We start from the raw sequence: 15,843 nt of genomic DNA, 5'->3' as shown, positions 1-15,843 counted from the left end.
CAAGGTTCGTGCAAAATTATTAATAACGGTCAATAACAATCTGCGCACGAGGTAATACGCAAAATCGGCTATTCCTAACACACCTAACGTTCCCTCTATTAACATTCCAAAAGAACCTCGGATCAGAAGTAATTTTGATATGCAATTTGCAACAGCGTATAAAATAATGATTGCATTGGATATTGAATTGAATCGTAAATTCAGAACACACGATACGCGCATGCACGTTATGAATCCTCGATTCTCCCCACTTTTGTTCTTGGTATCGGGATTTGTAAATCGGACTGATTTTCACTTAGAGAGCTGGAGATTATTCACCGACGGTATTCATTTTTTTTTTTAAAGCCGATTGTAATTGCTTCTCTGCGCAATTCAAACTCAACCTGACTTAACATTAATCCTGTCGCTATATATATATATATCTTTTCTGTAGTACGCGAGAAGAAATTGAAAACGATGTCGAGCCCCGTGGTGATTGCGGCTACCACAAGGCACACGGCTACGGTGAGTGAAAAAATCACTTTCTCAATGGTTTGTGAATTCGGACTTTGTTGGTTAGGTATTTTTATTGGATTATTATTGGAGCACTTTTGCTGATCGATCAACATTAAAATTGATTGTTCGTAGTTCATCGTACATAGTTCATACTTCCGAGGCTCCCGTCATTCGTTTACTTGGACATTTAAGAGAGAATATTCAATGTACTATCGTTATCTTACATTTTTTTCATTCAATTTCCTCAAACTCCCTTTAAGATAATACTTTATTAATCTTGATTCTCTCATATCTCGCGAATTTCTTTTAGCATTTGTATTTAAAATTTTATGGAATATCGATTGTATTCTTATCTGTATTAAATAATTCCTTTTAGCATTTGTCTTTTAAATTCTGTGGAATGTCGATCCTATTTTTATCTATATTATAATATAAGACTATTTTAATTGCAATTCAAGCCTTTCATTTGTAAAAAATCAATTGTACACAATAACGAGGTGATTGTTTTAATTTATAAAATTTGACATATTTATTGAGTGTAATGTGATCAAAGAATTATCGATTTCAAAGTGTACGAGTAATATTTTTCGTTTAAAATTTCGTTAATATTGATTCGCTTATTTATATACCTAAATGTATTGATTCGTCGATATGAATTAAATATGTGTTGTGTCAATTACATGCTTAAAATTTTATTTGCACAAATCAGGTTACTACATTTATCTTACTATATATTTCAGCTTATTTTTCTTCATGGACTTGGGGACACAGGGTAAGCATAGAAAACAGTTACGTATACATGGATGTGCTGGATCGTGTGTTGACGCTTTGTATGACTGAAATGGGGCATATATGTTTTTCAATTATTTTATATACTCTCCGACTATATTGATATTGTATCAATTTTTCTTGTCAATTTAGACATGGCTGGGCTAGTTCATTGGGCTCCTTACGGCCAGCACACGTTAAAGTTATCTGTCCAACTGCGTAAGTGCCAAAAATTTCTTAATATAACATAATTTCTTATCTTATAACTTATATTAAAAAGTCGTTTATTTTAGACCGACGATGCCAGTTACATTAAATCAAGGCTTTAGAATGCCGTCATGGTAAATATTTTGCTTTTACCGCATATGTTTGGTCATGTTCGTTTTAACGGTACGATTACTAATTCCTGGTACAAATAAATAGGTTCGATCTACGGTCATTGGATGACAGTGGTCCAGAAGACGAAGAAAGCATACGCAAGGCAGCTGATATTGTGCATTCCTTAATTGCAAGTGAGGTAGCAGGTGGAATATCAACCGAAAGGATTGTCCTTGCTGGGTTTAGCCAAGGTGGAGCATTAGCTTTGTTTAGCGCTCTTACATTTCCCCAACCATTAGCAGGAATTATCGCTTTATCAACTTGGCTCCCTCTCCGTGCAAAGTTTCCACAAGTAATAACTTTAAAACTGATTTCTATTTGGAAATCATCTTAAATCCTCTATAACGCTTAAAAAAAAAAAATTTTATTTTAGGAAGCGGTAGGTAATAGAAATACACCTGTTTTACAATGCCACGGAAACTGCGATCCACTTGTTCCGTATAAGTGGGGACAAGCAACTTCAACTTTACTGAAGCAGTTTATGACTCAAATTGAGTTTAAAACATACGAAGGAGTTTCACATGCATCATGTGACGAGGTGATAAATTAGCTTATGAACTCAAATTACTAAACCTACCTTTATACTCCATATAAATATTGAAAATATTTATGAATAATTTTATTTTAGGAATTGCAAGATATAAAGGAATTTATTGAAAAGGTATTGAAACATTAATAGAATAAATTTAACTGCATTCATAATTTAACTATCGACCTTATTACTCAAGTTAAAAATTTTAAGCAACATGATTCCAGAATTAAGTTAATTGAATGTTAATGTTAGCAAAGAATCGAGCTGCATAAGTTACATGAATATATCATCAATTGAAGAAAACACGGTGTAGAAATGAGCAGTAAAAAAACACACTTTCTTCAAAGATGTTTTATTATTGTCCTGCTCTCCAAAAAACAAAAAAACAAAACAAAACAAAACAAAATACAAAAAAAAAAATCAAACAAAAACACACCATTCTAATATGTAAATTGAAACGCTATAACTGTCAATAGAGACAAACAAATAGAGATTAATTTATTAGTTCTAAATAAACGACACACTCACTCAACTACCGTAATAGTTTAGAATGGCAAAATATTTTTGTATTTTATGAATATATTAAGTAACTCGTTTGCATTGCACAAGATTTTGGAAGTCCAAAGTTAATTTGATGAATCGATGAAGAACAACAGAGCCAGTTATGGTATAATTTTTGTCTTTTATTTTTGCGATTTCCTCGTTACATTCAAAACATACAATTTTTATATTCTACAAGTTAGTTTTGATGAAGAAAATGCTGTGCGTCTACAGCTCACGCCCATAACGTAATGCAACAGGCGCAAAACACTAATGTTGGTTAATCCGCTGCTGCATATTGTAAATGTACAAAGCTCACGATCTTGCGCTCTTAAGGTAGGACTAGGATCGTACATTTATGTGACATGTCGTCGTTTTACCAAAAGATAAAATCTCTCGAGCTTTTTAAACTCCCAATGTTACTACAAACGGTATATCTTTTATTCGATACTTTCGATAAAAATTCAATCGCAATAACGATAGCTCATAAAATCTTTTCTAAAATTTTCATCTTAAACAGTTTATTTCCTTTATATAACATAAATGGCGGCGAGGTGTGCATAGTATTATCAGTAGTCTATAATAATTGTACAAAAGTTACTATTCGTTTAAACATGAATGAATGTCCAGTCCTTCCCTTATATGTATCTAATGCGCTATCTTATCTATTAGATTTTTCTTCTGGGACTACGATTAATGTTATGTTTAATATTATAAACGACGGTTATTCTGTAAAGTTAGCGTCGCCCTTTAACGGACTTCAACTTTTTTTTAATTCGTTGTACGAAACGCTTAAGGCGGTCAATTAAGTTCTACGGTTTTGGCACTTGGAAAATACATATGAAATTGCACTAGTGGTACAGTACGGGCCACCTGCACTATGAATTAAATTAGCCAATCGCGCTTCTTACATTGTGACACTCGTTCTTATCTGGACTTCTAAAAATTCTTTTTCTATATTTATTATCAATTTTTATCGTTTCAATAACTTGAGCTTGAGAGCACAATTTGATGATAACAGTTCGTATGCGTACGTCGTCTTTAAGGATGAACAAAAAAAAAACAAAAACAAAATAAAAAAAGAAAGAAAGAAAAAAACAATCTGCTAGCAAAGAAAAAGAAATAAATCGCTTTGGCAAATCGCTTTCGCGGAGTAAAGCGATGCAAAACTGCAGATGTCGGCGCAGGATTGTACAAAGATACACAAGTTTTATCTAACGCAAGATAATATTGCTTTTAAGCAAATTCAGTGTAAACTGTTAACAATCAAAAACATTTAATTCTTTAAGGCCATTGTTAATCTATTTTCTTCTGTATTTAATAATAAATTATTTGTTGCTGTTTATTGTTTATAAACAGATATAAACAAGTTGGAAAAAAAAACAATAAATATAATTTTATAATTTGTATTGCAAAAATATAACCAGGTTGAATCCCAGAGGTCTTATTCTTCTATTATTATTCGTGACGGATTTATATAAAATAAACGATAGCATTGTAATCGGATTTCGCCTAATCAAACGTATGCGGCTGAATTCGATTTGACCACCGAACGAACGGTCGTTACGTATTTGAAATTTGGAACTGGTGGACTAATTTAGGTAATAATGGACGCGATATTGCCATCGTTGTCTTATCAATGTTTGCTATGAAATGTAATCTCAGCTCGGAGATAATAAGCCATGAATGCAATAATCCGTTGAATCGCCATTTTAATGAAACTTTGATGATCGATGATCGATGAAGAATAGTTTTTCTTTAATTTTTTAATCGTTCTTTCAACGCGGTTTAAAGCTTTGATTAAAGCGTTGATTTTGCTTTACACACAATACGATCATAAAATATGAGATGTGATCCGCGAGGAATTGAAATGAATCGAAGAGCGATTTACAGGGCGAAAAAACTTTGATGATTAATCAATACGAACTATTCGATGTGCTGCTGAATGAAAATTTCTAATCAACAGATATTGCAGATGAGTGTGAGAAAAAAAATTAATCGATCCACAAACGTGTATTTTAAAGAAGAAGAAGAAGAAGCAAAAAAAAAAGAAAAAAAAACGTGATCGCTTGAAACAGTTTTATCCAGAGTATGGCATTGGTATTATTGGTATTGTAAGTAACTTTATGGTAATGTCGATCGGCTTTTGAATTTTATACTTTGATTTGTTGTCGCGAAGTAATTGTTACAAGCATTTATTAACCTTGCACGTATTATATAAACGATTCTTGTTTAAAAAAATCTAATTTAGAGTTATTAGTGAGGATACTTTTTATACATTGTTTTTCAAAAACATAATGTCCATTTGCCAATATAAACTATTTCGTTTGGAAGATGTTTGACAACCGTAATGAGCGTGCAAAGTTACATTAGCATCGGTGAGTAACAGTTTGTATGTTAAACGTGTTGGATAAGTGAGGAACACTCGGTTGTAAGATTACCATATAATCGAGCATACCTTGCGATTTTGATAAGGGATCGTCGTGTGGGATCTTATCGCTAAATCGCGATATATAACATTGATCATTGAGCTCGCCAACACACTCCGTACGTGCGTGCGGTTTGCATTCGTGGAAAACAAGACGTTAGGTGAGAAAAATAAAAACATAAACAAAAAGTGGGTTTCGTTAGAGAAAGAATACTCTACTCTCTACAATTACTCTAAGCAGCTTTTATTAGCCCCCACCTGCCCCACCCATCCCTCACCCGGCACTTCACATCCCACATCCCCGAATGTTGTTTCGAAAGGCAGCGAATGGCAAAACAATGTTGGCTTGCGTGTGGTATAAATGAAGAAGAGAGCCGTGGTGAAGATCGGGGTCTGTTGGACGATGGGCGATGCAATTCGGGGGGAGGAAGGATCGGGTGGGCCGTTTAAACTAAGCCAAAATCGGTGTGGACTGTGACGTCACAGTTATTCGGCTTCTCGGCGGCGGCCATGTTGACCTCGACAAGGGTGTCGACGCTGTTCAAGGGACAGCCCTTGAGAATCTTCTGGGCGGCGAGGCTCGTGAATTGCACTTGCATGTCGCTTAGACTAGGATAAGAGTAGAGGTCGGCCCTGCTCATGGTTTTTTCGAGGTTCGGCTCCGAGCCTTGGACCGCTCGCTGCTTCGCGCTCTCGAGGTTCTCGATGTAGACATTGTTAAAAGAGCCGCCGAAGCCGTCGTAGGATTTAGTCGGTGAGGGCGGATTCGAGGTGACGTTGTTCTTGGAGCCCGGCCGTAGAAGATTCCGATAGCTGAGTGCGTCCTTGGACAGGGACAGGCTGAGCTTGCGCGAGTTGTTCATGGCGTCGTTGGTCTCCTTGCTCGAGCCGTCGATAAGGTGAGCTTGGCTGTTGTTGAGTCGGTTGTTGGTCAATTTCAGCTTATTCGAGAGCTCCTCCTCGACCTGCTTCTTCGGCTTGTTCTCCTTGTCGGACTCGGAGAGGGGCGCCGGCCTTGTCTCCTTGGATGCGTACAGTGAGGAGGGCCGCTCGGGCTTGCCGCTCTTCTCTGACCTGGGGAACCTTTCCTCGATTACCGGCTCCGTCACTGGCTTCTTGCCCTCCTTGTCCTTATTGCCGTAGGCCTCCTTCTCGTGCTTCTCCTGCTGCTTGTCGAGCTTCTCCTGGTTCTTCTCCTTCTGGACCTCGTCAGCCTTGCTGGCTTTGCCGCTTTTGCTCGTCGTGCCGTTCTCGAACGTGATGACCGAGCGCATCGGCGAGTTGTTCTGGTGGACGTAGATCTTGGTACCCGGCGAGCCGGAGATGGTCGTCGTGCTCGAGGCATTCGAGGCCAGGGTCACGCTGCTTTGGACACTGGAGGCGCGTTGCTCCTGTGAGGGGCTCAGGTTCGTCGAGACCTGGAGGGTTATCGAGTTCTGGGCTTGCTGGAGGGGCGTAAGGGCGCCCTGCTGGATTACTTTGAGGGGCGAGGAGCTGGTTGAGAAGCTCGTCGTTTTGAGGGGCGAAGACGATAGTCGGCTGCTGGACGTCGATTTGCCGCTCGAGTGGCTCGAGTGGTTAGATGATGACTTTTGTAGGGCCTAGGAGAAACGTTTTTTTGCTATTAAAATGATATGGTTAGTGAATTTTATTGCCTGGCGTTTCGATGTCGATTGGCTGGATGAGAACATTTCGATGAAAGGATAAAATCCTTCGTCTTTTCATTTTGGGATCGGGATGACGGATGGTTGGGATGATAAGGGGATGGGCTGGACAGAGAATGACATCTTATGCGCATTTGTTTACAATAGCTTATTAAAGGAAAACTTTTTTTATGCATCGAGAGTTTAGCGAGCGTTACACTAGATCGATGATCAACGCATACAATCGCTCGTGTGCGTAGTATATATTTGAAAAATTATTGAACTTTACGGTTGATCTTACCGCATAATATACCCATTTTTATTTATCAAAAGTTTGTCAAAAGAACCGATTCCAATGTGGTTTACACTCGTTATTATGCTTTAATAATGTGACGAATAACGATTGTAGCATAAATACGAAATTAATTTTTAATTTTCCAAATTAATGACATAAATGGCTTGATTATTGTTAAATTGATATTTTTGGAAGAAAGCAAAGAAATGAAGGAAAGAAAAAAAAGAAAGAAACTAAGTTGCTCACATAATCGCGATTTCGTAATATCCTTGTCGAATCGAACATTAACAATTTTCTATTATGAAATATATCATTTACGTTTAATAACGCTTTTTAATAAACGTAATAGAAAGAAATTTTACTTGATTGTATAAAAGACATGTATGTATAAAGTAAAATATTCCTAAAAGTCGTATATTGTCGGACTTTACGTAATGAAAACTGTCATTGTACATTTATTTATTAAGCCTCAATATCAATTCTCAATTTGTCTACATTTCCCATAATCCACGATTACCCTACGGTGCTCGTAAAGTATTTAAAAATTTTTATAATTTTCGCGCACATCATGCTCTAATGTAATTGTCATTGATATAACGTTTATGTTGAGAAGGCCCAAGCGTCATCAGCATGTGATGTTTGATAACTTGATTCCAGGAACTCACTCACTAAAATCTCTCTCATAAATATATACCATTTAATTGCGAAATATTTTGTTTCATTTTAGTTGGTCGTGGCTGGTGAAATGTCATGCAAACTATTATTATTTACGACGATTCCTGTACAATACACATATAGCCAGTCTAATGTTTATTCGATAGAATTGGTTGGGGAACAATGGTCCTTTACTGTTAATTATATCAATTAGTGCAAAATGATCAGTATATCTCAAAATATGAATAAATTATATAAAAAAAAAAAAAATAGATAAAGAAAAAAGAATTACTCGACGATATGTTTTATATAAATGTGAGGATGAAACTTTTAAAAGCTTTCTTCGTTCGTTTCTATGTAGAATTTCAAAATTAATCGAGCAGCATAATTCATTCTCAAAAATATAAAATAATAATGATATATTCCAGGATATATTAAAAATTTAATTATATTTACTATCGTATCCTCAATTCACAGCTTAAGAAAACTTTCACGATTTATTATTTAGCAATTGTGGTTTATTTTATAATTCAAATAATCTTTTACGGTTCCACTATTCCCATGCGGTTTTGCCCACTATTTGTTTTATGATTGTTTTGATTATTTTGAAAGCCGCTTAAGAAATATAAATACTTAATGATCGATTTAAGCAATCGACTCGAATATAATTTTAATAGATTCCAATGACTTTTACACGAATTTAAGGGATTCATTTGATGTTTACGATCTTGATGGCCGTGCGAAGTTTACAAGTGATTATTTAAATAGAGTAGCTACCGTACGTAAGTGAATCAAATCTCCTCGTATGACATAACTCGTCCACTTTAAATTTCAACACACAATTTCTTAACAGAAATAAATATGTTTGTCTTTTTTTTTAAATGGTTGTTCATCTTCATTTTCATCATCTTTATCTTTATCTTCATCATCATCATCATCATCATCATCATCATCATCATCATCATCATCATCATCATCATCTTCTTCTTCTTCTTCTTCTTCTTCTCATGGTTCTTCTTCTCCTTCTTCTCCTGGTTCTTCATCTCCTGCACCTCCTCCACCTTTTTCTTCTTCTTTCTCTTTCGTCTCTATTTCTTTTCTCGATCTTTTTCTCTTCCTTTTATTCTTTTCTTTTCTTTTTTTTGCATATATTTGTCAGCTCGTATTACGTATTTTTATAACTTAGCTAATAGGATACGTAATTTAAGAATCCTACAAGGCATAAAAGTTTTTGTAAAATCCGTGACAAACCAATGCGCACGGTCACACGAAGTAACAAGAATTTTCTTGATGATATTCGAAGTAAATTGCGCAACGCGATTTCAGTATTATACAATTGATAAAAACCTAACGAGTCTCGAATGTCAACGACACTTACGAGTGTAATGCTTCTCTTTCAATAACCGTGACAAGGAATATTTTTAAGGCTCACGTAGAATGGCGATCGAGAGTATCTTTCGTCAACACGTATAAAATTCAACGTGCCTTTTACAATTTTGAACATTCTAGATGCGTACCATTTATTTATCTATTCATTCTTTCTTTATCTTCATCTTCATCATCTTCTTCTTATTTTTCTTCTTCTTCTTGTTCTTGTTCTTCTTGTTCTTTTTCCTCTATCGTTGGTCCTCACAAAATCTAATCACGTATTTGGTGATTAGGTTAGGCAGTAAAACTTGTTCTCAAATTGCCTCTAACCCGTCAATTATTATTATTATTATTATTACTATTATTATTATTATTATTATTATCATTATTATTATCATTATCATTATTATTATTATTATTATTATTATTATTATTATTATTATTATTCACATATGAAAAGTGTTAACGTGCAAATGGTTGTACAATCTACATCTTAATGATAGAGAATACATGAGTTTCTTGAAAAATCTCGCATGTCCGTAACATGAAAGCACAAATTGCCCGTAGTTCTCGTAAGAAGAATAAAGTCCATGGATATAAGCAACAAATTTTTTTAGTCCTCGCTGTACATTCCCGTAAATAATGATGTCGCGCAAGGGCGTCGGCACCGGCAAGCTTTTCCGTGATTTAAAACGTACAAGAAAAGCCTACGCGTCTCTTCCGCGCCCAAACCTCCACGCGTACGTGCCCCCAAATAGCTGGGCAACGAATAGGGGGCCGAGGAAGGATACCTTGTGCTGGGGCGAGCTGCTGGCGGACTTGCTGCCGCCGCTGGAGAGGTCGTGGCTCGGCCTCCTGGATGAGTGCCGCGAGCTCTGCAGCCTGCCGAAATGGGCCGCGTTCTTGGCCGGGCCGGGGTTCGCCGCCCTGACCGAGCCAAAGCTGCCGCCACTCCTGCTGGGCGAGGAGTTGGTCGAGTTCTTGCCGTTGGTGGTCGGCTGCCCGTTGCTGGACGGTACGACCGAGGCCCTCGAGGTGCACCTGCTCAGGCTCGAGCACTTGGAGCGCGGTAGGGTCGAGCACGGCGAGCGGTGTCTCCTCGAGCTCCTCGGTGTCGAGTTCGCGAGGAGACTCGAGGAGTCGCCGCTCGGCTGACGCCGATGCCTACGAGGCAACGTCGCCGACCTTACCGAGCTCGAGTCGTCCCACACTTGGAAACTGGTCTGCGACTGCTCCAGTCCCTCCATCATCTGTCGGTGAGCCAGGCTTGGTTGATGGCTGAGTTTGGTAGATGAGGAGTCGGTGAGGTGTCGCTGAGGAGTTGGTGAGGAGTCGGTGAGGCGATGATGGGGGAGGTGGTGCGTTCGTGGATAATGAAGGGGCGATGATAGAGTAGAGGAGCCAGGAACGCAATCCCGGTTTATCGATTGCTCGCGTCGTTCGTTACTTGCCATTTCGCTTTTACGTAAGTCCACACACGCAATACCCTCTCTTCCCTGCTCTCGCTCTCACTTTCCGCTTTATCGCGACAAAATTCGCCATTGGGGAGCTTTGTCGTGTAAAGAGCGAAATAATATAGGTCGAGCGAGAGCGGACGAGAGCACGGCTGGGTGATTAAGGAGACTGATGGTTGGGTGCGGTGTGTTAGTGCCGAGGGGGTGGGCGATCAGGGGTGAGGAAATGGGGAGGTAACAACGGCGCAGCTTTCGTTTTCACCGCCGCGATCATTTTCTAATATGAGAGATAGGAACGAGCCCACGGGATAGTTGGCCGGCTAATATCGTTATTTCATTCGCGCGTATAAATTGCATGGCAATGAAAAGCGAAATTAAAAAATTAAACAAGAAGCAAGAATGAAAGGACAGGGAGAATTTCACGCGTACGTAAAATGCTGATTGCGTGGCTGTGCGCGGGCCGACGGCGTAAACGTCAGCTAAATAGCCGGCCAAATAGAAAGTAACGAACGTACGTGGTAGGTGAGACGGATAAATAAGCGAGCGGCATACCGATGGACTGGCGGCTCGCGTCTGCGTCGCCACGCTGTGAAGATGAACGACTCGGGGATTGAACCATTCGGTTGGCGGATACTGGGCGCTGAACGTCCCCATCAGGGGTGGCCCCTTCCGCCGCGTGCTCCTCCGAAATAGTCGGGACAGCAGGCCTATCTTTTCTGAAAATATGCCGGATAGACCTTTACGCACCGGAGACTTATCGCTTAATCCTTTAATGCACGAGATGCTGTTGGGAGAAGGGATTGCGGGCTGGTTTTCTTCTTTTTTTCTTTTTTTTCTCGAAAATATGGAAATCGTCGTGGAAAATACGAGAGCGAGTCATCATTTAGATCTAAACGTCCGCGACTTTTACAGGCTACGTATCCGTACAGAGCCGGCCGGCAGCGATCGGCCATAATCGTCGGGAAATCATTGGCCGATTGCGCAAGTCCGTTCCCACTGAGCACTGAATTACCAATGCATTTATTTAAACGTGTGTGTTTCACGCCCTCGTCCTCGTCTTCGTCCCCTCGCCCCACCCTACCCCACACACACCTTCCCGCCCTGCTAACCTTTTCCCCACACCGCCCCCCCCCCATTAACGCTCGCAAAATAAGCAAATTTCTCGCTGCACGCGGTCTCGTATTTTCCATTGCAAATCGTGACGAAAAGAGATATACGGAGAGCATCATCATGGCGCAATAAAGCATATTGCGATAGGACGACGGGTGACGTGATAAATGTGCTTAAGGTGTAGCGTAATAATTCAGTGCGATACAGAGAGTGGATAATAATATGAGCTATCATCACCAAAGCCAAGCCCTTCCCCCCTTTTCAACACTCACTCGTTGGACTGTGCGGTGCGCTGTCCGTGCTGGCGTACTCCGCGCTCGAGGACGTGTCGCTCCTCTCGGGCCTCCGCGGCAGCGACCTCGAGCTCCCGCTCCGGTGGAGGCGCCTCGCCGAGCCCCAGAGACGGAGGGAATGCCTCCTCTCGAGTCGCCCCGGCACCGAGCGGCATCGTGCGAACAGAACTTTGTCGTTCGGGTTACCTGCACAAGCACATTCTTACGTTTCTAATCTTAATTCCCACTCCCCATCCACGCTTCCCATCTTTATCGTCCCGCTTATCCAAAAATCTCGGCCACCTCTTACCGCCGGCTTCTACTTGCGTGTCGGCCGCGGCGGCGACCCGCCCCCCCCCCTCTACCCACACGCACATTCACCCCCACCACCCCCAACGACCTTACCTCGCCCCTTGGCGATAAATTTGCCAAACAAATATTTTACAGACTTTCTCACGGCCGTGCGCCGCTCGCACGTCACGGCTCGTAATTCTCCTCGCCCTATGGGGATGTGAGCGCGACTCCGTACGCCACGGACGTACTCTTCCGGCCGGGCGATTCGTAAAGCGAGACGAGCATCGTCTTCCCGAGTGACTCGACCTCCCAACAGTCGCCTCCCTCGCGTTTCCCCGCTTGGCTGCCGGATTTAACTGCCCACGCGTACCGAGCCTCCATGTCTCCGAGTCCCATGACTGACCTCCGCAAATGACGTCGGCGAGATTGGTTTGGACCGCCTGGTGGGTGACGTCACCGTCCCTAAGGGTGAGCATCTCACCGTGGACGAGGGCCACGGCCTCGTCGTTGCTCATGAGCATGCCGGCCTGGGTTCGGGCGTGGCCCACGTCGCGAGAACTGCGCCGCGCACCGACGCTGTCCCGCCTCAGGCGCTGCGTCTCCGGGGTAACGATGAAGTAGCCTTGGGCCGTGTGGTAGATCTTGCGCTCTTGCATGAGCTTCGCCAGGGCATCGTAGACGAGCTCACGGCTCGGTCGCTGCATCGTCGGGAAGGTATTCTTCAAGGCCGAGCAGAGGGTGCCCAGTGTGGCTGCTTGGCGTTGCGATGTCAGCTCGAGGATCGCCCAGCAAAGGGCCTCGGGCAATGGTGTAAACTGACCCTGAGTGATCGACGTCACCTTGCATTCCTCCACGTCCCCTGCAATTGTAGACGAAGAGACGAAGGCTATTAGCACAGATGTGGGATCGTTCGTTATGGAGTGCGTCAAACGATATCGCCGCGACGCGATATTTGCTTGCACCGAACTTGTCAACGCTTTTTAACGGGAGGGGAAAGGAGGAGGGGTGGTGAAAATCCACGGATATTTTCGTTCCTCGTGCATGGGAGTGGTGTGGACGAGAGAAACGGTAAAGGTCTTCTTAAACCCATTTAGCCAGTCAAATACAGCGATGTAGCCATAGAAAATTTCTCATCTCGTAATTGTCGAGCATTGCATAACGCTTTTGGTCAGGTAGCTCCTCGCTAAAATTGAGAGGTAGTCAAAAGTCGGCTCCGTTTTTTGGGTAGGGAACACCCTGGTCCTGTCACCAATGCGATCAAAATAAATAAATCACGACACCTTCTTTCTCATCTCGTTACATCGCCGCTCTCTCTCGCGCGCGTGCGTCTTCTACATCCCGAGAATACCCGCGCAGACCGTAACGAGATTGTTTAGCAAACGATGGCTAGCGAGTGATTATAATGACCAGTCTCCGGCCAGCGATAAATCCAAAAAACAGCGACTTTATCCGATAAGCTAGTCAAATATAATAAATAGATCGATTTGGACCGGAATTGAGTGTAGCGGGAGTGTAGAGCCGTGGGCGAGAGTCGGTGTGTGTTGGAGGGTGGGTGACCGTAGGAGGGGATGGGGTAGGGTGAAGGAATGAGAGAAAGGGAGAGATAGACCTTGTTACGTAATTGTCGCGCGCGATATTCGCATTCGTTGCGTTTCGGCACGTGACTGGGATCGCGAACCCAACACCGACAACCCGTCTGTCTTCGCTCGATGCGTGTATCGGGTTCTCCGTAGACCAGTTACAGGCGTCCTCCCGTTCGCGGTGCCGCGCGCCATCGGCCAAATCGAGCGACGATGGTAAAAAGCGGGACATACGTAGTGTACGTACGTAGGCTGGACTGGGTAAGAAAGAAGCTGGATTACGGGTCGCTCGATATGCCGGCGTCGCGCTCCCGACGTGACACGAATACGCGCCCGATGGCTTTTGAAAATTCGCGAGTTTGTAGGCCCGGCGCGTGCTCCGTCCTCCGTCGACTCGAAAATAGAAGTTTGTTTCACGAGATAACGATTCTCTCCTTTATTTTATATTTTTTATTTTTTTTATTTTTTTTTTTACTTTTATTTTTATCGCTCTCCTTATTTTCTCTCTTCCCATCATTTGTCTTTTGTTCTTGCGAGCGCCGTGGTCTTGGGGCTTTTATGGCGCATTGCGCAAGGAGCGAGACATTCCGCGCGCGGAAGGTTGAAAATGACGAGACGAAACAAACGACATGAGAAAAATGAGACGAGATAATACGGAGGAAGTAAGAGGAGCGCGGAGGACGAGGACGAAGAGCCGATTGCCGCTAATTGCGTATACCGACACTCGACAAACGATGTCTATCTCTCTCTGTCTCTCTGTCTCGGATCTCAAATCTTAGATCACGAAGCAAGAAGAAGGGAAGGAGGGAGGCTTCCGAGGAGGCGATGAACCTCTTGTCGAGTTAATTTTGAATTCGCCGCTCGCCCATAATTCGCCACGTAATCCAATGGCTGAATGAAAACGAGGAAGCACAATGTGGCTGACGTATCGATCGGTGGCTCATCGCAAAATACAACGACATTACGCGTGTTGATATAATAGCGAATGCCCGGCTTTTGCAAGTGTAATTGAGGCGCGGCAGCTGGATACCAATGCGCTAGCGCGCGTGCACACACATACATCCCAGCCCCCAATATAATGGAATACACTGGGGTGTTGGTTCGACCCCCGCACGTCCGATGAAAATTCGCTCCCAATGGTCGGCTCTTGTTGTAATAATGTTGAGCGAGCTGACCTTCGCTACCTTCGCTTCTTTGTTTTCTTCTATTTAGAGCGCGGAGAACGACCGAGTGCAATGAAAAAATCCAGCCAGAGTATGGATTTACGCGTTGAGTCAAGTTCGATGGGAAGGCGAAAAATCCGTTTAAAAAGCCTGCGAAGCCAATAGGAAGAGGTAAAGACGTGGGTTAGCAGGAGAAGTCGTGAGGCAGTGCGGGAGGGGAAGGGAGAGGAGAAGGAGGAGGAGGAGGAGGAGGAAGAGGAGGAGGAGGAGTAGCGTGGCATGGGAATATGGAAAGCTCGGGGAGGAAAAGTAGGAGGAAAAGGGCTCGAAAGCGGCAAGCCGAGGGCGAATGAGTCGTAATTCAAGGCGCGCGGGTCGAGCTACGACCGATAAATACTTCTAAGCTCAAGTGGCAAAGAAGAAGGTTTCGTTCTATTTCCTATTCATTGCGCCGCGCTGCGTTCTGTGCGCCTCTCGACGTTCTCGTATATCGTATTTCATGCTTTTCGTGAGAGGAGCACCGGTGCGCGCACATAAACCAAGGGCTCGGATGAAAGAGACGGAGAGAGAGGGAGAGAGAGAGAGAGAGAGAGAGAGAGGGCGAGATAAAGAGCCTCGACGAGAATATAAAGAGCCTGTCGAGACTTTACATGTACGTACTTCGCGCTCTAGCTCTCTTTTCCTCTAACTACCCCCCTCCCCCAATCCACCAGGTTGGCCATCCCTCCCCTCCCACTACAACACCCCACCACCCCCTCTCGCACGAATATCGAATTATAGACAATTATCGCGTGGAAGGTATCGCGGCGTTATTTTTTCCCTTCCTTTTTATTTGGCCGAGGCGCCCAAGAGGAAAGATCTCGCGTCGT

General features: G+C 42.6%; 2 protein-coding genes across 2 annotated transcripts in view; one reads left to right on the top strand and one right to left on the bottom strand.

The window, feature by feature from the left end:
• Positions 1 to 106: 106 nt before the first annotated feature.
• On the top strand, positions 107 to 2,408 carry Apt1 (Acyl-protein thioesterase 1). The gene is made up of 9 exons (XM_011500629.1): positions 107 to 323; positions 434 to 504; positions 1,236 to 1,267; positions 1,417 to 1,482; positions 1,557 to 1,604; positions 1,687 to 1,933; positions 2,015 to 2,179; positions 2,270 to 2,302; positions 2,370 to 2,408. The coding sequence occupies exons 1-9, from the start codon at positions 140 to 142 to the stop codon at positions 2,406 to 2,408; spliced, it is 885 nt and encodes a 294-aa protein (XP_011498931.1). The 5' UTR covers positions 107 to 139.
• A 3,167-nt stretch (positions 2,409 to 5,575) lies between these two features.
• Positions 5,576 to 15,843, bottom strand: part of knockout (Stork-head domain-containing protein knockout) — a 71,350-nt gene continuing 61,082 nt past the window's right edge. Inside the window, exons 4-8 of the mRNA XM_011500557.1 lie at positions 12,635 to 13,090; positions 11,938 to 12,144; positions 11,108 to 11,292; positions 9,893 to 10,351; positions 5,576 to 6,742 (exon numbers count right to left, since the gene is read on the bottom strand). Coding sequence (XP_011498859.1) covers positions 5,588 to 6,742; positions 9,893 to 10,351; positions 11,108 to 11,292; positions 11,938 to 12,144; positions 12,635 to 13,090 — 2,462 coding nt within the window. The 3' untranslated portion in view covers positions 5,576 to 5,587. The remainder of the gene's footprint in view (positions 6,743 to 9,892; positions 10,352 to 11,107; positions 11,293 to 11,937; positions 12,145 to 12,634; positions 13,091 to 15,843) is intronic.

Source organism: Ceratosolen solmsi, unplaced genomic scaffold (assembly GCF_000503995.2).
Source record: "Ceratosolen solmsi marchali unplaced genomic scaffold, CerSol_1.0 scaffold56, whole genome shotgun sequence".
In the NCBI taxonomy this organism is placed as follows: Eukaryota; Metazoa; Arthropoda; class Insecta; order Hymenoptera; family Agaonidae; genus Ceratosolen; species Ceratosolen solmsi.
Note: the sequence above shows the minus strand (reverse complement) of the source record. Positions and strands in the feature narration are given on the sequence as shown.

What these genes read in the sequence shown, in the direction of transcription:
- Apt1 (XM_011500629.1), top strand. Translation starts at nt 140, where the DNA reads ATGCAATTTGCAACAGCGTATAAAATAATGATTGCATTGGATATTGAA. An exon ending in CCACAAGGCACACGGCTACG is followed by an intron (nt 505 to 1,235) that starts GTGAGTGAAAAA and finishes TATATATTTCAG; the next exon opens with CTTATTTTTCTTCATGGACT. An exon ending in AAAGTTATCTGTCCAACTGC is followed by an intron (nt 1,483 to 1,556) that starts GTAAGTGCCAAA and finishes CGTTTATTTTAG; the next exon opens with ACCGACGATGCCAGTTACAT.